The following is a 23523-nucleotide window of genomic DNA, read 5'->3' as shown; positions in this document are numbered from 1 at the left end:
ATGTGCCTTATGCTTCTGCTATTGGCAGTCTCAAGTATGCCATGGTGTATACTAGACCAGACATAGCTCATGTAGTGGGAGTTGTGAACAGATATATGAGTAATCCAGGTAAACAACATTGGGAAGCAATGAAGTGGATTCTCAGGTATTTGAAAGGCACTGCAGACTCGGCTTTATATTTCAAAAAGTCAAACTTGGGATTTATATGGTTATGTAGATGCTTATATGGCTGGAGACATTGATGGCAGGACGAATATCACTGATTTTGTATACACATTGGGTAGTACAGCAATTAGTTGGGTCTCTAAGTTGCAAAAAATAGTTGTTCTTTCCACCATTGAGGCAGAATACAACGTCGTGACCGAAGCCAACAAAGATATGGTATGGCTACAGTCTTTCTGGGAAAAATTAAGTCTCAAACATGAGAAAAATTAAGTCTCAAACATGGGAAGAATGTGTTGTATTGTGACAATCAGAGTGTTATTCATTTAGCAAATAATCATGTTTATCATGCTAGAACAAAGCACATATAGGTGCATTATCACTTCATCAGATCGACTCTAGAGGATGAAGTCTTAGCACTCGAGAAGATTCAAGGGAGTTAGAATTCAGCTGATATGTTGACAAAGACTGTTACGATCGAGAAACTGAAGTTGTGTTCAACTTCAATTGGACTTCTCTTTGAGGATTGAGAAGTTGTTGCCGCTGTAGAAGAAATATTGATGATGGATTAGTCTCCAAGTGGGAGATTATTTAGTTGTGGAGCCTCTCTTCATGCCTTTAATCACAGAAAAATAAAAACTATTGGTTTCACATAAACAAATAGCAACAACAGGGGCATGCAATTCCAGTTCCAAAAATATTTAACCGAATTGTTCAAGCACAGGTGAAGATGAATGCAATCAGACATCTTATATCATTGATGCAAATTCAACAAAACTAGACACTTTAGAAGAGTCCAACAGATTACCATAAAGTGTCACAAAGCAAAATCACCTTAAAGGCATGAAAACTGCAAACAGGAAACACCATACAATAATTTAGCATAAACAGGGAACACTATACAATTATTCAGCAGAAATTCTCTTAACATTCTGCTTGCCCAAAATACTTTCCAGCAATTGTAACTAACATGTTCAACATCACCACCTCATCATCATATTCCAATCTTTTGGCACGAAGGCTTGAACACTTGCGAAGCAAAAACCTGAACGAAGCGCTCATGTCTGCATCGAGTGGAGTATCGAGTACTGCACAAAGAGAAAATATCCACAGGCAATTGTCCCTCGATAGTGTGTTAGCTGTTTCAAATAATCCAATATGATTTCTCAGCTTTGAAGCTCGTGAGATGACATCCATCTTCAGAATTGAGGACAAAGTAGGAACATTTTTGGATTTTGCCAAAACATCGATATCTGCTTTGCAGGCTTCCTCACCAGATGAAACAGGTGGGGCCAAATGGAGATGATTATCTCTGGAAATTTCAAGTTCAGATAGAACCTGAAATTTGTAAATGAAAAAAAAAGGATTAAGCTTCTCTATAGCTTTTTGAACTAACAAGTCAAGCAATAATATACACATTTATCAGTGGGATTAAAAGGACCATTAAATTTTTTTAAATGAATTTTGATGATTAAAGAATAATTTGATGCAACAGATTTTACCAGTCGGAGAAGTGAAAAATCCTCAAGGAAGCTCTTCTCCCATTGTTCAGATGGCATCAGGTGCTGTGGGCATGGTTCAATTTCGGGAATGCTGGGCATATAAGGGGTCTGTTCTTTATTAGGCTTAGTTGAGCAGACCTTTGCTACTTTTACTTTAGGAATTTGTGCAGCTTCCCACCTACGCATTGAAAGAAAATCCATAAAATATTAAATACAGGTACAGCTGTAAACAGGCAACAAATCAAACAGCAAGGTCATTCCTTTCCTCCATCCATTTTTATCCTTTACCAAATTATCCTATTTGGCTAAGAGGAATTTGATTTGCCTTTATTGTCAGTAAGCACATTAAATGTAAAGTCTGCACTACAATAAATATAATATTGAAAAGAAAATAAAATTTGTTTGAAACAATCTGAAGGAACACATGACAAAAAATAACAATAAAAAAAAAATAACAAACGCAATAGTTTCAAAGCGCCTTGCAAACCAGCACCCTTTTCATAACCATTTCCCTGTTCTATAGACAGATATTGATCAGAAACCTGCTTGACCTCCTTCCTCTGTCTTCAAGATCGTTGGGTGATTTTGCCATATTATATTTATTACAGGTTGAAAATACTTTAGGTATTATGATAACAATATTGTTAAAATCCAAATGCATTCCAAAATCAATAGCCAAAGTTTGGATGGTTTTTTTGCAATTAATAATCACAGGATTTTCCCTGACATTAACCTATGATGATTATTCCCATAGACAAATATCACAAGTTCTTCTCAAGGACTTAGAGAACTTTATTGGCTCTATAGAGTTCCAATGTCTATAATAATTGCCCATTTAAGAGAGGGCTGTGTACTTTGGATAAAGACTTTTTGAAACACAAGGAGAACTCTTTAACTAGTATGAAGAAGCATATATAAAAGAATGCAGAAAAGAGACGTCCATGTAGCAGGAAAAAACCAAAAAAAAAACACCTTACCTCCGAATTGTTAAAACCAGCAGAAAGTCACAGAAAGTGATATCCCCACACTTCATAAAAGTTTGCTATCCCATGAACATAATATGTGAAAAGTCAGAGAATGAGAAGAAGGATAGGTTTTAGACGTAGAAGAAGTCCAGAGAAAGTCTCATGGAAAGAGACCTCACATGTCAGGCCTTTTATTAATAAAGAGTCCTACCTTATTACATTATTACACTCCTCTTTTACTCACAAGAGGAAACCAATGTAATCCTAAAACTAAATAAGGAAACCCAACATAAACCAAATACATAAATCATAAAGTAAAATTTACCCAGGTCTCAATTTCACCCAAGCATTACTTGCTAAATAAAATAATATGTAACAATACGAAATTCCACGTGCTTCATGTAGGAGACAACTTTGTTTTTTTCTCTTTGAGTTGCTTCCACTTGTGAGACTTATTCTCCATTCTATACTTGTGGTTGGCACACATTAAAAAAAATTGCCCTAACCCTAATTTTTGAAGTGGCACCCAGCATAGCTGGTTCGTACTAGTGCGTGGGAAGTGAAGTTAGGGTTGAATTTAAGTATTAGCTTACTCCAATGGCTGATTTTAGTGTTCTCACCCTATCAAGAGAATTTAGAAATCAAAAGGAAAAGATGCAATTTTGATTATATCTGAGAGGTTGACTAGTCAAAACTATCTCAGTTTGTCTAAGTCCATTCGAATAATATTTGAAGGCTAAGAGGAAGTCCAAGTTCATTATGATGACTAGGAAGCTGAGATAGTCAAGTGATGACTTGGCTGATTAATAGTATTGATTCCAAGCTGAGGAATCAGATTATGAATTGTGACACTGTTAAGGAGATGTGGATATCCTTAGAATCTATTTATCCTCAGGAGAGTAATTTGTCACGAGTTTATGAGTTATAAGCTAGATTGTTTAGCCTCAAGAAAGGTCAGAGATCCGGTACAGAATACTACAGTGAGTTGGTTGGTGGGTATACTGCAAAAGATAAACATTTTCCATCCTTTTGTTAAGGAATAGTCCCACATGGATTATTGAGTACAAAGATCTTGAGTTTATTAGTTAGGAAAAAGGTTTCCTAAGTTGGCTAGTCATTTTGGGATGGGCCTTGGACCCAACTTAACATGGTATCACAGCAGGTAGTCATATGTAGGCCTACACCTAAACTATCCACTTGTAGAACCATAAAAGAGGGTCTACACCTAAGTTATCCACTTGTAGAGCCACAAAAGAGGACCTATACCTAAACTATCCACTTGTAGAGCCACAAAAGAGGGCCTACACCTAAGTTATCGACTTATAGAGCCACAAAAGAGGGCCTACACCTAAACTATCCACTTGTAGAGCCAAAAAAGAGGGCCTACACCTAAAATTATCCACTTGTAGAGCCACAAAAGAGGGCCTACACCTAAACTATCCACTTGTAGAGCCACAAAAAAGGGCCTACACGTGAGGGGGAGTGTTAAGGAATAGTCCCACATGGATTAGTGAGTACAAAGATCTTGAGTTTATTAGTTGGGAAAGAGGTTTCCTAAGTTGGCTAGTCCTTTTTGGATAGACCTTGGACCCAATTTAACACTTTTACTGTTGATGAAAGGGAAACTAAAAAAAAGCATGGAAAGGTGCATATTGCAAAAAAATTGGATGGCTTGGGGCCACAATTTGATGTTGTTAGGGCACAGCTATTACCCTCAAAGGATGTACAATCTTTATCTACTGCCTTTAGCAGAGTCTTGTGCACAAAATCTGCTATTATATCCCATGGAAGCAATGTGACTAGTGTTAATGTATCTACGCTCAATACTCTAGGTAACTCTGATTCATCTAGAGGTCGAGGTGGGAGTACTAGAGGCAGAGGTAACAATGATTGTAGACCTGACCGAAAATGTATTTGCCGCTCCAAAGTGTTGGGAAAATTTTGGAAAACATGCTTGGGCTAATACTCTTGTTCATGAGAGCATAGAAGCATCTACTGGGCCTATAGAGAATATTGTATGTAGGGCAACAACTAGTTCAGCGTATGGCACATTTGACGGCTGCCTCATCTTTAGCATTTGTGGCTCAGTCTTCCACTCCTACGCCACTCTAGCTAGTTCAGGTACGTCTACTTTCATGTGTGTCCATCCTCTACCTGGGTCCTTGACTCAGAAACTACTACCCACATGTTAGATACGTCCTTCTTGTTTTTTTATTTAAAAGAGTTTGTTGCTATTAAACACATGTCACCTTAGCTGATAGGTCCACCTCATCAATTTGAAGAATGGGTACATTAGTTCAATCTTCATGCATGTCACTTGAGTGTGTACTATTAGTCCCTAAATTTTCTCTCAATCTGTTGTCAACTTACCAAATCCATGAATCGTTCTGTAACTTTTTTATCCTTCTCACCTGGTTTTAGTCGATGTACTTGAGTGTTATCTACTATGAGAGAAATCTGAAGTATTTGATATGTTCCAACTTTTTTATAATGAAATAAAAAATCAGTTTGATACTTCTATTAATGTACTTCGCGTTGATAATGATTTGGAATTCATGAATCAAAAGTAAGATCTGTTTTGTCAGAATCATGGAGTCAACATGTGTCTTTACCCCACAGCAAAATGGTACCACTGAATGTTAAAATCGTCATCTCTCGAAAGTAGTCATACCATGTTCATACATATGAATATATTTAAATCCTACAGTTTTTACTACTTGCTTTCTCATTAAGAGGATGTCTTCCTCTATTCTAGGTGATGAAATCCCTATATAGGTGTTACTGCCGTCTGTCACATTATTTTTGTTATCTCCTCGAGTTTTTGGCTACATACGCTTTGCACATGTCTTTGAATCTTCTAGGGACAAACTATCCTTCAGGTAGTGAAATACGTTTTTTTGGGATATTCATGTACATAGAAGAGACACAAATATATTTATCCTTCAACTAAGAAGACATTTGTATTGACTTATGTGACATTCTTTAGGATACTCCATTCTTCCATTCATCCTCCATAGATGTGTCTCCATCTATTACAGGTCCAGAGATTGTTGTCATCCAATGGTACTACAAAGAAACCATTACAGTTATATCACAGACGGTGTGTGGCTCCACACGAGACAGATCCCTCTCTAACACGGATCATGAACCCTCTTTGTCTGTTGATTCCTGAGGAAAGTGATCTACACCTTCATATTGTTTTCCAAAAAGGTGTTCGAAAAGGTACTCGTTATCATCTCTCAAACGTTGTTTCTTTAACTCAATATTTGACTAGTACAAACAGTTTGCCTTGTCAGTGTCCTCTTGCACTATTCCTTCTTTAATGCAGAACTCTTTCTTCTCCTCAATAGAAGTAGACTATAGTTGTGGAGTTGGAAGCACTAATGGACAGAGGCACCTAGTTTGTGTGACCTACCCCTCGATACTATAGTTGTTGGTTGTAGATGGGTAATATATTGTCTAGTATAAGGGCAATAGATCTATTGAGAGATACAAGGCTTGGTTGGCCCCCAAGGGCTACACATAGACATAAAAGATGATGTCAGTAAGACCTTCTCTCAAGCTGCCCGGCAATCTTCAATCCGATTTTGTTATTTTTAGCAGTAAACCAGGGGTGGGCATTGTGTCAATTTGACATTAAAAATGTTTTTTTGTTTCGTGATGTAAATGAAAAGGTATGTATAGAGCAACCTCCTGGGTATGTTGCTAAGGGAGATATTGACAAAGTCTGCAGACTCAAGAAAGCTATATATGGCCTCAAACAAAATCCTCAAGCATGGCTACATTTAGTCAAGTTGTCATGTCTATTGGATTTTTCAGAAGTCACTGGATAATTCACTCTTTGTCATGAAGAGATCGTCCGTTATTGTGGTATTATTGGTATATGTAGATGACATTATCTTATCTGGTAGTGATGCGGCAGGCAATCTCAGACTAAAGTTATTAAAATATTTTTTGGGCATTGAAGTAACTAGAAGCAAAACGGGCCTTGTTTTGACATAGAGGAAATATGTCACAAATATGTTGCAGGAGTATGGGTCGTTGGGTGCTAAGCCAATTGAGACTCCTATGGAGGTTGGTCATGACCTTCATGATGAATAGAGTGACAAACTCCATGATAAAAGTGTATATCGTCAGTTAGTTGGCAAACTCATATATGCTACTTTTACTAGTTGTGATATTTTTTTGTTGTCAGAGTTGTTAGTCAATTCATTGATTGCCCTCGCAAGATTCATCTGGAGACTGCACAGAGGATCTTAAGAAGTCACCTGGAAATGGGTTACTATCTAAGCTCCATGATCACATGAATATAGAAGTGTTTTCATATGCGGAATATGCCGGATCTAAGCTTGATAGGAAGTCTACCACAGGTTATTGTGTTTTTCTATGAGGAAATTTGATAAGTTAGAAGAGCAAGAAACAAAAAGTTTTAGCTCAGTCTAGTGAATATAGAGTCATGGCTCATGTGGTCAGTGAATTGATGAGAGTAAAGATCTGTGGTAAGAGAATTGAATCTACGAAGGGTTATGCCTATGACTATATACTATGACAATCAGGCAATCATATTCATTGCTAGGAATCTAGTATTCCATGAAGGAACTAAACATATTGAGGTAGATTGTCACTCCTTATATGTGATCCGGTGATCAAATTGGAGATGTGTTTCCTAAAGCTTTGGGCAAAGGCAAGTTTGAGATATTCTATAATAAACTGGCCTTATTGGATATATATGCTCCAGCTTGAGGATCTACTGAAGGGTAGTTTCATCATTTTGCATTTAGTTGTGATGTCTAGAGTTTATATTGCCTTGTTCAACACGATTAGATCTGTCTCTAGTTTTATTTTCATGTAATTTGAGTTTGTATATCGGGAGATATAAAGGTTTTAAGTGTGTTGTTAAGTGCATAGGGACATTTCTATAAATTGACCATAATTCACTTAATAAAGAGATTGCTCGACCCCCAAAGGCCAGTTCTTCAACACTTTTTCTGAAAATTCTCTCCCTCCTTTCTCTTCTTCTTCCTCTCTCAATCCTCTTTATTCTATACCTTTTCATATTATAGGGTTGAATAATTGGCCTCCTTAGTGCTAATCATTTTGGGATGGAACCAAACTTAATCCAACACCTAGCTTAATCGGTAAACAAAATTTCAACTTATATTTCATCTTTCAGATTTTGTGTGTGCTTAAGCGGCTGCATTTTAAGGTTTATTTCAAATAAAAAACTGAATTTGAAGTTGTAAAACCCGGGGCCTCCCAAGTCAAGTTGAATCTAGTTCAACCAGCTAATATAGTCCAAGATAACAAGACTATGTGAAATACCTTCGAAAATCATTTAATATATGATCTCCTCTTCTGCTCTTTTGTTTTTCTAAAGTAAATTTTAATTCAACAGCAAATCATTCTGCATGAAGCATCCCAAAATGCCGCTTGCAATAAGAACAATCTATTCTTCAAAGATGCTAAAATTCATCTTCAAAAAAAAAAAAAAAAGCTAAATATTTTTTTTATATGATGCTGAATTTTATTAAGACAAAAGCTCAAGAGAACAATTTACAAAGGGGGGGAAGTCTTCCCAAACAATGAGAGATTGCTAGAAAGTTCCGAATTTAGCCAATTTATCAGCCAAAGAGTTGGTTGATCTAGGAATAAGATTCCAATAACAATAAATAGAATATACAATATCAGCAATACAATCGGTGATAGGCCAGTGACGCCAAGGGGGGAGCTATCTTTTGAACACCAAGTGATGACAATCTTTGAGTCTCCATCAATAATTAGTTCGCCATGGAGACGTTCCTTGAAGATTCAGAAGCCGAATAGAAGAGCACTTACTTCAGCAGTATTTGAATTGGCCATTCCCACCGGCCCAACAAAAGAAAGAGTAGGGTCTCCATTGTTGCCTCTTAAAACACCACCTGCTCCAGCCGGCCCAGGACAGCCAATAGCACTACCTTCAAAATTGAGTTTGATGTTATTCACATGGGGGAAGATCCCAGCTGGCCATAACCGGAGTCCTGCAAGGGCCGTCATATGAGAGATCAACCTCCAATTTTCCTGAAGGGAAACACCCGATAGAGCGGCAAACTCCTTTCCAGTATGTAACTAGCTCGAGATAAGGCCCACAGCATGTGAAGCCGTATTGTCCGAGGTGCTAGCTTTGGAGTTGAATCTCCGGTTATTTCGCTCGAGCCATAAGCATGAAGGGACATGTGCAAGACATGCCGAAAGAATTAACTTGCCCAACCGAGGAAGGCGGATCCGCCTTACCATCTCATAGGTGCCGAAGAGGTCCTGATGAAACCCCATTTGGAGCCCTATCTTCTGAAAAAAAATTATCCAGACTTGCCAGGAAAATCCACAATGTAAGAGAACATGTTGGACTGTCTCATTGCATACTCCACAGAGGGGACAAGAACAGTCAGAGGCAGTGAACCTCTTCTATGAAATTTGTGAAATGTGAAAATCTATTCTCTGATGGCCGACCACACAAAGAACTTGATTTTGCTTGGCGCAAAGAACTTCCAATCCAAGTTTGCCTTGTGCTCATGCATACTATAGTCTTGCTTTCTGATATGAGAGTAGGTAGAAGCAACAGTGAATTGGCCATTAATGTTGGGCTTCCAAGTCAGTTATTCAACTGCATGCTCCCGGATAATAGTACTGTTGAGTCTGGATAGGAGAGAGCAAAAAGCCGAAGTTTCCTCATCATTTAGTCCATGGCGAAACGGAAGATTCCACGACTGATCCCTCCATGAGTCAGCCACTGAGCAAGAGAGGTCTCTAGCAACCCTAGAGAGCCCCGGGAAGTCCTCCGAGAGGGGGCGGGGGCGGGGGCGGGGGCCGCACCATTCATCCGACCAGAAATAGAGGGTCCTTCCATTGCCCGTGTGAAAGGAAATATTCTCTCAATACTGGGGGGAGCTTATAAATTGATTCCCATATCGGGGATAGGAGGCGAGTGACGCCATCCTCTCTCCACCAAGCACCCGAAAATTGAAAGTAGAATCTGACCATATCTCTCCATAGGCTGTTATGCTTGATGTTGAAGTTCCAAATCCATTTGAGCATAAGAGCTTTGTTCATTGCCTTCGTAGGCCGGATACCTAATCCTCCCTCGGTGCAGGACATGTAAATATCCTTCCTGCTAACTAAATGATATCTGAAGATGTCTTCTAATCCTCTCCAGAGAAAGCGCCAACGAATGGCGTCAATCTTGGAGCAAACGGAGGCCAAACAGTGCATGAATGATAACAGATAATTTGGCAGCCCTGCCAAACAAGACTTGAGGAGAGTGAGACACCCCACTGTAGATAGAAGCTTACCCCTCCAGGTAGCTAGTCTCTTCTCAAATTTCTCAATGAGGGGGGACCAGAGCGACGCTGAAGGCTGAGAGTTGAAAAATGGAGCCCTAGATCTGTGACTGGCAAATTCCCCAAGGAACATCCCCAATAGTCAACCATACCCCGAAGCTCAACTGGATCAATGTGGTAGCCTAGAATAGTGATTTTCTTCCAGTTTATGTTCTAACCATAAGCCAATTCAAATAATCCCAAAACAACAACGCAGTTTTCTGATCTGATCCATAGTACCAACCCCGAAACAAATAGTATCATTTGCAAACTGGAGGATTGGAATATCAAAGGCTATGCAGTCCGTCGTGGGGAGGAGCCATCCATGTTCTTGGCCGAATAGATCAAGGATGATCAATATCCTACCACCAGATTGAAGAACAAGGGGGAGAGGGGATCTCCCTGTCTGATTCCCCTAGATCCCTGAAAGTACCCACAAACCGTTCCGTTGAGAAGGACGGAGTAGCTTGCAGATGAGATGCAGCTTTGGATCCAGAAGCGTCATTTTCCCCAGCAGCGCCATTTTCCCCCGAATCCCATCTTCCCCAGGAGGGTATTGTTATGATCCTGGGTTAAGTGTTTGGCTTTCCGCCACCTACCAGGTCGGTCTGTTGGGTAGTATTGGCTAGGTGCTTAACATTTGGTATCAAGACCACTACTTACGTTGAGAGTTCGAATCCTGGAGGGGGCGACCTAGCGATGTCGCTAGAATGGGCCATCGTGGACGTCGGCTCGTAACGGAAGAGCTTGTTGAGTGGTGGCTCGTAAGAGCTTGAGGGAAAACTCTTTCTCCAAGGGGTGTGATGTTATGATCCTGGGTTAAGTGTTTGGCTTTCCGCTACCTACCAAGTTGGTCTTTTGGGTAGTATTGGCTAGGTGCTTAATAGGTATCCAGAAACTTCCAATTAACTTTGTCGAAGGCTTTTTCGAAGTCAAGTTTGAGGATGAATCTGGGGAGCTTAAGAACCTTGAAGTGGTGGATGAGCTTGTGACATGTCATGGCCAAATCAAGTATGTTCCTTCCCTTGATAAAAGCACTCTAGCCATGATGGATGGCAATAGGGAGAACTGCCCTGAGGCGATTAGTAAGGAGGTGTGCAATCACCTTGTACGCACTGGTGGTGAGACTGATCGGCCGGAAGTCAGATGGGAGCTCTGCCTCATCTTTTTTGGGGATGAGGGCAATAAACGACGCTCTGATGCTTTTATATCTGATGTCATACTGATAAAAGGAGCGGGCCATGAAGGCAATATCGTCTATGATGAAGGGCCAGCATCAATGATAAAATTTCCCGTTGAATCCGTCCAGGCCTGGAGCGCGATCCCAAGGAAGACCAAGGGCTAAAATTTCAATTTCCCGACTGGAGAAGGGGAGCTCGATGAGACTAGATGCAGCTGATGGAATAGCCTAGAAGTGAACCCTTTGGAAGAAAAGGCGGACTAGCTGGCAATCAGAATATAAATTCGCAAAAAAAATCACCAATGAGTCTGAAATAAGTGTTCGATCCGAGGTAGTCTCACCATTGACGTTGAGCATGGTGATGCGGTTGGCTCTTCTTCGTGCAGAGGCGACTACGTGAAAAAATTTAGTATTAACATCCCCATCGGAGAGCCACTTAAATCTTGCACGTTGCTTCTAGTGCACGAGCTCGTTGTGGGTGAAAGACTACAGTTGCCCTTGTAGGGCACACCTTTGAGTGACTTCCGAAGAAGAGAGTCCTCTAGACTCCTCCTCAGAGTCTAGAGCAGCTATCTAAGCAAGGGTAGTGGCTTTCTAGACCGAGGAAGAGGCCTTCTTTGCAGAGGCCCAGGACCGTAGCAACGGCTTCAACAACTTCAGCTTGACTGGGAAGGTCCACTCGCTCGGGCCAACAATGATCATTTCCTCCCAGAACATCCAAGTATTATTGAATTTGAAAGGAAGTGTGTGTGTGTGTGGTGGGGGGGGGGGGGGGGGGGGGGGGAGGGAGGTTACTGCCAAAATGGGTATCTACCATAATCAGCCAATGATAAAAAACGACTCGGTTGAGAACTTTGCCAGTGACATTGTTGTAGAGCTAGAGCCAATCATTGTTGGCTAAGAAGCGGTCAAGCTCCTTAAGAGGTCATCCCAAAAAAAGTGGCGCTCATGGTGTCTAGTAGGGCCATAGACACCCACTAGGCACCAAATGTTCCCCGAACCTTTGTCTCTCAGCTTGATTCCAAGGGAGTATGTGGCACAGAAACGATCAAGCATGTCTATGGTACTAGTATCCCACATAAGTAGGATGCCACCAGCCGATCCCACCGCATCTACTAAAGCCCAACCGGGCTCCTTGAGGGGCCACAACTCACGGATAAGGGGAATACAATTTGCCTTGGTTTCTTGAAGAACAACTACAGTTGCTTTAGTAGAGGCAAGGAGGTCCCAAATGGAGGCACGGTGACGCAAGGACCCAATTCCACGGACATTCCAAGAGAGAATAATCATTGATCCTTTTTCTTCCTCTTTGACTTCTCAGATGGGTGATTATCTCCCGGGAGAGGCTCCATGTAGACGGTGCCCATCACCTTGGCAAGTTCTACTATCTGGGCCCCCAAGTTTCTGGGTCATATTTATGTTGTTCTAACTGGAGAGCAGCCACAAACTTTTGAGCCAAAAACAACTTGGTTGAGAACTTTGCCAGTGACATTGTTGTATAGCTAGAGCCAATCATTGTTGGCTAAGAAGCGGTCAAGCTCCTCAAGAGGTCATCCCAAAAAAGGTGGCGCTCATGGTGTCTAGTAGGGCCATAGACACCCACTAGGCACCAAATGTTCCCCGAACCTTTGTCTCTCAGCTTGATTCCAAGGGAGTATGTGGCACAACAACGATCAAGCATGCCTATGGTACTGGTATCCCACATAAGTAGGATGCCACCAGCCGATCCCACCGCATCTACTGAAGCCCAACCGGGCTCCTTGAGGGGCCACAACTCACGGATATAGCCAAGGGGAATAGAAGATGCCTTGGTTTCTTGAAGAACAACTACAGTTGCTTTAGTAGAGGCAAGGAGGTCCCAAATGGAGGCACGGCGACACAACGACCCAATTCCACGGACATTCCAAGAGAGAATAATCATTGATCATTTTTCTTCCTCTTTGACTTCTCATATGGGTGATTATCTCTCGGGAGAGGCTCCGTGTAGACGGTGCCCATCACCTTGGCAAGTTCTACTATCTGGGCCCAAGTTTCTAGGTCATATTTATGTTGTTCTAACTGGAGAGCAGCCACAAACTTTTGAGCTCTTTCACCCGACTCTGGAAGAATGAAGTCACCTATCTCTGGATTACGGGAATATCGGGTGGTAGCATTGGGTCCTCCCTGGAGAAGTTGTCTGGGTTGGCCTCTATTTCGGCGCTGGTAGGTGGCAAGGGGAGGAGGAGAAAGATTTTGTGTGCGGCCATGGGGAGCATGCTCATTGGTTCCTCTGCGTCATAGAGGTAGTTTTTGGGATGGGGATTTCTCGGAGGAGAGGGAGGAGGAGAGTCCATAATCCGAGGGGGAGCTTGAGGGTTGTGGGGGTGATTTATAGGAGGGCATGTGGGGTCTCAATGGGAGGGGAAGGTGGGGGTGTAGTTATTTTTGTGGTTAAGACGGGGGGTGGATGGCAGCTGGAGTTCTGGAATAAATTCTATTGGGGCCAGGAATAATTTCTATGGGGGACTGGGATGAGTGGGTGGGTAAGTGGTGAGGCGGATAAGTGGGAAGGAAAGTCGGGGGGTCGGTGAGAATAGTTTCAGTGCCAGCTATAAAGCTGCATCGGGGGGATCCGCTGAGGGGGGGCGGCAAAGTCCAGAGGTGCTACTCCCAGAGCATTGACTGGTTATGTGTGTTCTCGAGGCGCGACTGCCGTTTCAGAGGCTACTTTTCTGAAGTCATCCACAGCTACAATGCTGATGCGGATCCAAAACTACGCCTTGTCCACCATAATGAATCTGAAGTATTGCTCTTCGCAAGGACGAAGAGGGTTGATGAAAATCTGGGCCTCATCAAGACAGTGTCAGTGCTCAGTGATCGGGTCCAAAGCAATGATGGAGCCAAACTCGGAGATAACTCTCTAGAATACCACGTTCTGCCAAAGCTCAGTAGGAAGCCCAGTAACTGTAACCTATTGGCTGTATTGGTTGGAGAATGCCGAGGGGAGCCACTCCGAGATCTTGGTGATGCCAGAGGTGGTGTGGGGTGTGAGGGCAAGAGCCGCAAAATACTCCTGTTAGGTTCCGAAATGAACAAGCCAAGTTTGGGTGTTGGATGAGCCTCTATCCTAGAAGGGTTCTCTCGGATAGTGACGCATTGGAAGCCAGCCGATTGTTGGATTTAGTCGCTTCGTTCAAAATTCGTCCTTGGGAGGCTGACAAGCTCATTTGGTGGCCGGACAAAAAAAGGTCTTTCACGGTCTCATCGACATACGGATTTTTAAACGGTAGTAATTCGGCATGGAGGGAGAATGGGATCAATTTCGTATGGCGTTTATGTGCCCCTCCAAAGGTAAAATTCTTCACGTGGAGTGTTTGTCAAAGTAAAATCCTCTCAGCTGATGTATTGCGAAGAAGAGGCCACCCCTCTGTTGATCCCTTATGTCCATTCTGTAACTCTGAGAACGAAACTATCAGACACATCCTACTACACTGCAGTTTCTCTTGGATGGTGTGGACAAGCATCCTTGGTAAGTTTGGGTTTCAATTCTGCATGGCGGAGGACCTCCTCACTTTTAGTAACTCTCTCGTGGGTACCTCTATGCCGCGTCTTGGAAAGATGATGCTCTCTGCCTGTTCCAGTTTCATCCCGTGGGGGCTTTGGAATGAGCGGAATAAAAGACGATTTGATGCTAAAAGTGAATCTGAAGACCGGGTTGCGGACAGAGTGGTGGGTCACATATCTACTTGGCTTTTAACAAAAAAAGCATTTTCTCCCTATTTGGGTTCCTCCATTCGTGAAAATTGGAGAAACTTGGCTTTGATACACATTGGAAAAAAGCCTCCGGTCATGTAAGAATGGACTCCTCCAGCTCCTGGTTATCTCAAGCTAAATTTTGATAGTTCATCTCTTGGCAACCCTGGTATTTCTGGTTATGGTGGAGTAATTTCAGATCATTCCGGTAATCAGCTCTTCACGTATGCGGGGGCCCCTTGGTATTTCTGATGCTACGAATGCAGAGTTACAGGCTCTCCTCTCCGGTCTTCGTGTTTTCAAAGAAAGATGCAGTGGGCCCCTCCAAGTTGAAGGGGATTCTAAAGTGGTGATTGGATGGTGTGAGAGAGTGTCTTCTCCTCCGTGGAGACATTGGGATACATTTAAGGAAATTTTAGATATTACCTCGATTGTTTCTTGTTGTTGGACCCACATTCCGAGATCCGCAAATTCAACGGCAGATGTACTTGCTAGGCAGGGAGTTACCCAACAATCTCTGGTTGTAAGGGATATGCTCCCTCAAACTTTGTAATTTTCTTCTGTTTTATTAATACATCTTTATCAAAAAAAAAAAAAAAAAAAAAGAAGCCAAGTTTGGGTGTTGAGGTATAAGATTCTAGGGGTGTAGGGGAGGTGGAGTACATCAATCAGCCAATGGAGAATACTAGATTTGACGATGTCGGGGGATGTTTGGACTAGAATGGAGAGGGGCAAAAATTTTTGCCCGTCTTGGAGAATATTTGATGGGATTTGAATGATTTCGGAGGTTTCTGTGTGGGAAGGGGATATTGAAGTGAGGTTTAGGGGCGATTTAGGAATTTTCGTGGGGAGGGGGGGCGGGGAGAGGGAGGGGGTGTCAGGTGGGTGGTGTGTCGTTGCTGGGACTTGGGGGGAGTGGTGGGAATTTTTCTCTGGCATCGCTAGGGAGAATTAGATCCTTTGTTGGAACCAACATCGGGGAGAAGCACTGGAGGGCTACAACTAGTTCCTTCTTGCCAAAACCCGAGTTGGTGGCCTCTGGGATGAATATTCTTGCCAACCAGAAGTTCCTCTTCAATGGGTGACCCGACATTCCCGGCGACCAAGGAAGGTAGTCACCGAGAAAAGGAAAATGGAGTCCCGCAACCAGAGTTCGTAGGACCTTTCCGTTTCAATGATCACTCTCTGAAATTGTAATCTGAAGTTGGAGATCGCTTCTGCTGGGATGCAGATGTAGAAGAGTTTCGATCCGTCAGCTGAAGAGATTCGTATCACCGGACCAGATTTCCGAATGACTCTCTCGATGGTTACTCTGCATCTTCCGTAACTGAAGCGGAAAAGGTTATTTCGTTTCTTCCATCGGGATACTGTCGTCCAGTAGGTGTTGTGGTCTTCCGTTGGAGACTTAGAAGACTCGTCGGAGTGATGGTTGGGTGATTCCGACCTTCTATGAGATTTTCTTCCTCACCGTGAAGAGAAACCTCTCTCGGTTCTACACGTCGCTGCATCGTTGCATCTTCTGCCAGCGTCAGAAGTGATTGCGGTAGCCCTACCAGAGTGACGGTGACTGTCGGGAGTGGTCCCGTCGCCAGCCGTGGGGACAATGACCGTTAGGGGGGAGGGGGGAGGGGGGGAAGCTACCAAACCTCAATTCTTGTGTCATACTCAAATGCCATGGAGTTCATAAAAAATGCTAAACAACATTCCCCTATTGACGGAGCCAGCTCTACAAGTGTCCCAACAAGCGGGTTTCTGATTATAAACAAGGACAACTGAAACAATGAATGCTCATTTTGTAAGTAAGAGTTGCGTAAAATATATTAACTCCACAAAATGCTATACATAATCTCTTGACTGTGATCATGCAATGACAATGCAAGACTCATTAACTGTCTTTATTTACAGACACACTTTAGATATAATAGCATGACAACGCAAGGCTCATTAACTGTCTTTATTTACAGACAAACTATAGGTATAATAGAATGACAACACAACCGGCACACCCACCATGAATTCCTTTTTGCTGATTATTCAAGTCACAGATCTCTTCCGGAAGAATCAGATAACAGTGAACACTTCAATATGCAACTGAAAAGGAGCATGGATATACTGACCTAAGAACTGGATAAAAGCGATCATTTCAAAATGCAACAGAAAAAATGAGCATAGATATACTGACCATGGAGACATAAAGTAATTACCTGACACGTCTAAGATACTCAAGCCCATCTTGTGGGGGTCCAGATTCAAAGTCTGGGTCTCCTTCAACATAAAATGCAGGTCTCTGAATTTTATCATCTTCATCATCACTTCCCTCATCTTCCCCACAAATCTCCTCCACAACTGTTACAGCTTCATTAACACCATCAAAGTAGTCATTATCAGCAAGATCATTGGTATGGCCCTCTCCTAAGCTCTCCTCCATATTGTCAATAGAGGCCTCACCTGTAATTTGTGAACCTTAAATCATAGATAACATCACCACTTGAAGACAGATAATAGCAATATCTTTGTTGCTTCGCAAAGCATAAATATGTGAGATTGCAACTCAAGTTTCACTCATAGTCTACAAAAGTAGTATGTCTTATTGAAATTAGGAACCATGCCAAATATATACATATATATATATATATATATATATATATATGTATATATATGTATATATATATATATATATATATGTATATATATGTATATATATATATATATGTATATATATGTATATATATATATATGTATATATATGTATATATATATATATAAACATATGTATACTCATTACAAAAACTGGAGGTGTCAATGGTCTCTATTGCAATTTGTACTTTGAGGACAACAATATTCTATCAGTTGTAGGCAACTAATTTAATGTTTTTATTTGTTCTATATTATTTTAAATGCTAAATCAAATTGAGACTCTCTCGCTAAAGAAGGGGTGTCCCTCAAATCCCTCACTATGAGAGGATCCCCAATGTAAAGGTTTTGTTCTCCTTTGGAATAAAATCCCCTCCTTAAAAAATAAATAAATAAATAAACTCTTTCCATCCCTTAGACCTGAAGTAACATTTGATTGTGAAACACGTCAGTTGGGGAAGCATTACAAAACTGTCTTTCCCTCTAGAATCAATAAGAGGAGTTTTTTCCACCTTTGGTTTCGTTAGTTCTGATGTTTGGGGTCTTTTTAGAGTTAAAAAAAGTTTACTTGCTGTTCAGTACTTTGCACCATTTGTGGATGATTTTAACAGAGTCACATAGTTGTTTATGCTGAAGGACAGATCTGAAATTCTGGATGTATTCAAACAATTTTATGCGGTAATAAAAGTTCAGTTTTCTTCTCATATTTGTGTGTTACATTTCGACAATGCAAAAGAGAATCTAAGAACTTCCTTTGAATTTATTTATTTTTACATTGAATGGTGTTATTCACCAAACTCTAGTGCTTACTCTCCACAAATAAAATGGTAAAACATTTACTTTATGTGGCTGGCACTTTATTGTTTCAGATGAATGTTCCCAATTTGTATTGGGGAGAAGCATTCTTTTTGCTTCTTATTTGACTAACTGTCTTCCATCTGATTTGTTGAATAGTGATATTCGTTTTCAAGTATTGTATCCTGATCAACCTTTGTTCTCTATGCCTCAATTTTTTTTTTTTTGTGTATGTTTTGTTCATTTGTTTTCACCAACTCAAAATAAACTCTCTACACATATTACACAATGTGTCTTTGTAGGGTATTCTAGGGTCCAAAAAGGTCACAGTGCTATGATTTGGCCAACAAATAGATGTATGTCTCCATTGATGTCACATTTTTTTTTAGCATGAATCATATTTTTGCAGTCAGGTTGATTTGTTAGAAGAGTCCCCACTTCCCATGGTGTCAAACTCAATGCCACTGCATGAGCACTCACAACCTCCCTGGCCATTGCAGGTATACTAGCATAGAGGGCAGTAACAAGCTACATCTCTTGCTATGCACATTGAAGTCGTTACTTCTTCATTGCCTGGCAAGCTCTCCTCATCGTCTGATCCGTCTAAGGATCTGCCACCAGTTCCCATTTCAAACTTAGATCAACCTATTGCCCCCAGGAAAGGGGTCTGCTCTTGTACTCAGCACCCTATTTCTGATTATATCACATGATTTTATGTCTCCTCCCTATGTCAAATTTCTATCCTTGTTGTCTGCTTCTGTTGTTCGTTATTCCAAAGATGTACCAACAGGCTCTCTGTGATACAAATCGGGTGTGTGCTAAGCAAGAGGAAATGCATGCCCTACAGTTCAAGAGGTTGGGATCTGTGGCATGAGTGTCCTCCAGGTTGGTTGTAGGTGTGTCTATGGTATAGAGTACCATATTGATATCTATTGAAAGGTATAAAGCCCACCTTGTTGCTAAAGGCTATACCCAAACATCTAGAGTAGATTATTTCGACATATTCTTTCTTGTTACTCGACTGAACTCTGTACACGTTTTACTCTCTATCTTTTTTGAAAAAGGTTGGCCTTTGCATCAATTGGATATTAAAAATTCTTTTCTCTATGAGATCTTCAAAAGTATACATGGAGCAACCTCCTGGTTTGTTGTCCAGGGGGAGGAGCATAAGGTTTGTAAGTTGAGGAAAGCTATTTATGGATTGATGCATGAGATCTTCATAAAGAGGTATGCATGACGCAACCTCTTGAGTTTGTTGTTCAGGGGGAGGAGCATAAGCGTGTAAATTAAGGAAAGCTACATTGTATGATTTCCTGTCAGATACAATATGCACCAAAAAATCAAAACAGCAATAGAATTGCACTTCAAAATGAGATTACATCTCCTATATTATATGCACCAGCAAATCAAAATAGCAATATAAATGCACTTCAAAATGAGATTACATCATCTGACTTAAGTTATTTCAGATCAGAAGAAAAAGAAAAGAATGAGATCACATCTTCTAATTTATCTGAGAAGAAAAATTCTTCTTTAAATTGATCACACAATAATTTTGAAGACAAGAGTCATCAAAAAAGAGAGTATAAATCCATGAAAGAGATTAGTCATAGGACAGAAACAGTATTCAAACTTCTTAGAGGAAATAACATGGCCTGCCGAAAAAATAAACTTACAAATAACAGAGGCCAACTTATACTTCTTCTGCTTCTTCTGATCAACCTTCCTGAGCAATTGCTTCTCACACTTGGAGACAAAGATTTGATCAAGCTCTCGAGCAACAGCAGGAGGAAAACCTTGGTAAATTTCATTCCACCTCATCTGTTGTTCTGCATGATTTCCAAACCCTATTGCCTCCATTTCAGTCCTTGAATACCTCCTCTTGGACCCTTCTCCTTTCTTCTCACACACGACTAGAATTCCGTCAACAAAGATCAATTCATCATTCTTCTCATCAACCTCCACACAACTTTTCTTCGCCTTTCTTCTTCTCCTTGAACATTTAACCCCCCCATCATTCATGCTTCCATAGTAGGTGTCATTGCTTACAGGAGAGACAAATTCTACATTATTGTCCATAATTCCCTCTTTCTCTTTGTTCTCTATCAAAGAATCCACACACTTTTCACTTCCATCAAAACTTGTTGTCCTTTCTATATCATTCTCCACCTGCCCCGGTGCTCTTTCAAGTTCTTGTTCATGAGATCCATTGACATCTCTGATGCTCTTAAATCTCTCATGCAGTCTTGAGCCATTGCTTGCAGTTGCATACCCGTCTTCAGATATAGGCTTCATCTCATCTTCCGTTACTATTAGTGAAGTGCTGATCTCCATAGGATTAGTGTAGTCTTCACATTTTTTCAGGTCAGGTACTCTTTCATCACCATTTTGGGATTCAAAAACATATCTGACTCCAGCTTCATCCATTATTTTGTTCTCTATGGGCCATTCAACATTACATGGAACTTCAACAACTGAACACGCCACAGGTTTGTCTGTCGTTTTCTCTATTCTCGTCTGACCATTACCTTGAGCAACATAAACTAACATAAGCTGTGTTTCCAACTCTTCCCCCTTTTCTTCAATCCTAATGAAATTATTTGAAGCATCTAGCAGCGGTTCGCACTCACTTCCAGCCATCTCTTTCTCGTCTTTGATTTTATCAATTGCAACTTCAAACAAAGCTCCTCATATAATTGATAACTGGCGTTAATAAAAACAAAATCAACATCAGAAGGCTCACATGATGAAAAAATCATGGTGCACTAATGAAGAACAAAATTCCAGAACCCAGGGGAATCAATCAGACAGTGGCATGACAAGATGACTTGAATACTCCACAGAGTATAAAATGACAGCTTTGTCAATCATAAGAAGGAATGCCTTCAAAAATGATGGCTTTGCAATGAAAAGAATAAGTAATAAACTACCATAAGAAGAAACTACCAAAGAGAACCAGTTTCCAACAGCAGACCAACATGCCAGCAGAAGGAATTATTGACAAAGAAGGTTTGAATAAAGAGGATGGCGGGAACCCAGATTGAGATCTATTTTATTCAGTAAACAATATGAAGAACACTTCTGCATAGATATGAGCATCGATCTTTATGGTTTACCCAGACAGATTACATTATTTTAACTGACAGGTTGCATAACTACGATCGAGTGCCACAGAAATGCCACTCTTTGAGAAACTTAACTTCAGAATAGAGCAATTAAATGCCAGTGTACTAAGTGAGTTTAAAATTTCACATAAAAATAAGGTGCCCAAGCTACTCAGAAATAAAATCTCATGAATAATATCTGAAAGAATAAACTGATGCACGTAACTTCCAAAAACAACAACATAGTACCACGTGGGTTTGAAATTTCTCATAAAAATAAGATGTCCATGCCATTCAAAAAATAAAAGCTCGTGAAAATATTTGGACAGAGTAAACTAATGTACTTAACATCTAAAAACAACAAGAAGGAGAAAATAATTGAAGATACATAACGGAAAAGGTAAACTGAGGCTCTAAGTTCAGTTAGAACACAAAGAAATATTACTAGATAACAACCAAAATTCTGCCTACAAATGGGAGCAGAATTTTATATAATTAATTGAACCTACTGAAAAACATAACTGAGCTTTCAAGAAAAAAGATTCCTTGACCAGAATCATGTTTCCTAAAATTGGACCAATAAAGAGCAGAAAAAAAAAGAAGCAGCTTTGACAAAAAGCTTCCTAAATTGGGAATTCTCTTGTCGGGTGTGTTACAGTAGTTGGCTAGAGTGCAATGAACACACTTCTGCTGCAAAAACAAACACAATAGAGGGTGTAATTGAAAGAACCATCCATATCATGCTGCAACAGTCCAAAACTAGAGCAACATTATGAAGAAATGCCTGGTGTACTCATTTTTCTAAACTGGGATCTATTGTGTCTTGCAGTAAGCAGAGTGCTGAGAACTTGAAGACTTGGCCGCCTCCCCATGATGGTCCCTTGAAGCTCAACTGATAGAGTCCTCTCAATTCAAGAGAGAGAAAGAGGAAAGACATCATCAGTGCAGCACTAGAAGCTCCAAAAAGAGAGAGAAGCAATCAGAGCAAGGTTGAGAGAACGTGCACACAAGAGAAATATCAAAAGTGGTTTGGCCAAAAGTCCCTTCCCATGCACCTTCATACAATAACAATAATAAGAGGCACCATAAAGAGATACACCATGAGAAACTTGCATAACATGTTAAAGGATAGTCCCACCGGAGACGGCCCCGAGACGCCGACGACGATGCAGTCAAGGATGGCCGTGGACGGGGAGGCCAGCGGTTTTCACCCCTTGCGCAGGTGAGATACCAGGGGATGAGGCTGACGTCGGACACGGACTCGGAGGTGGCGGAGGTGGCGGACGTGGCGGAGGAGGAGGACGAGTCGTCCAGTGCGGTGCCCTCGGAGACCGACGACGCGACAGGGGCAACCAAGATGAAGAGATGCGCCGTGATCTTGGACAAAACTGCATACGATTGCTGCGATGAGCAAGTGTGCTTGTTACAGCCGTCTGATTTGGCGGAGCGGGGTGGCGGAAGAGGGGCAATGGTTTCCGGTTTGAAGGTGACTGGTTACCCGGGTTCGGGAGAGCTGAACCGACCTAAAGACCTCTCTCAGCTTGGCGATTTCACCGGATCCAGGCTACAAGATAATTTTAATAACGCGGAAGCATCAATGTTCGACCAAATTTAACATAGTATCAGAGCAAGGTTTTCATATGTGGATATCCACCCAAATTATCCACGTGCCTATATGTGAGGGTTTCCACCCAAATTATCCACAGTGGGGGAGTGTTAAAAAAGTCCCACATATATTAATGAGTAAAAATATCTTGTATTTATTAACTAGGAAAAAAGTTTCCTAAATAGATAGTCATTTTGGGGTAGGGCTTCGACCCAATTTAACATAACACTTCAACTATGATTAGGAAAGATAACTTTCTACTTGACTTGGAATACTTACCAATGTGATCATTTTCTCTAGAACCCTAAACCCTAAGTCTAGGTTTGTAGTTAAACCTAGGGTAGAGTCGTGCATCCTCCTTTGAACCCTAATCCCTCATTTTCTTAAAAACAAAACTAAGCCTCGCATCCCTCTTATTCTTCTTTTTTTAGAATTATTATGAAGCTTATGTAACATCATAACTCCCTCTAGAATCCTATCAACAACTTTGA

General features: G+C 41.0%; 1 protein-coding gene across 2 annotated transcripts; it reads right to left on the bottom strand.

Annotated features, from left to right (window-relative positions):
* Positions 1 to 835: 835 nt before the first annotated feature.
* On the bottom strand, positions 836 to 22834 carry LOC137940376 (uncharacterized). 2 transcript variants are annotated; one of them, XM_068785412.1, is made up of 5 exons: positions 22565 to 22834; positions 19999 to 21025; positions 17098 to 17341; positions 1665 to 1842; positions 836 to 1500 (listed from the first exon to the last, which is right to left on the bottom strand). In XM_068785412.1, the coding sequence occupies exons 2-5, from the start codon at positions 20960 to 20962 to the stop codon at positions 1087 to 1089; spliced, it is 1800 nt and encodes a 599-aa protein (XP_068641513.1). In that variant the 5' UTR covers positions 20963 to 21025; positions 22565 to 22834; the 3' UTR covers positions 836 to 1086. The 2 variants fall into 2 exon arrangements, with proteins under 2 accessions (XP_068641513.1, XP_068641520.1); XM_068785419.1 differs by lacking the exon at positions 22565 to 22834 and having other exon boundaries at positions 19999 to 21176.
* Between the last annotated feature and the right edge of the window lie 689 nt (positions 22835 to 23523).

Source organism: Aristolochia californica, unplaced genomic scaffold, assembly GCF_029961685.1.
Source record: "Aristolochia californica isolate CCGP_79_NKW_82.1479 unplaced genomic scaffold, dmAriCali1.0.hap1 SCAF_10, whole genome shotgun sequence".
Classification (NCBI taxonomy): Eukaryota; Viridiplantae; Streptophyta; class Magnoliopsida; order Piperales; family Aristolochiaceae; genus Aristolochia; species Aristolochia californica.
This window is presented reverse-complemented; position numbering and strand designations above follow the sequence as displayed.

Excerpts from the sequence above, each read along its gene's own strand:
- LOC137940376 (XM_068785412.1), bottom strand. The coding sequence starts at position 20,962 with ATGGCTGGAAGTGAGTGCGAACCGCTGCTAGATGCTTCAAATAATTTC. Across the intron at positions 17,342-19,998 it reads TAAGTTGGCCTCTGTTATTT|GTGAGGCCTCTATTGACAAT; the intron begins GTAAGTTTATTT and ends CACAAATTACAG. Across the intron at positions 1,501-1,664 it reads ATTTTTCACTTCTCCGACTG|GTTCTATCTGAACTTGAAAT; the intron begins GTAAAATCTGTT and ends TACAAATTTCAG.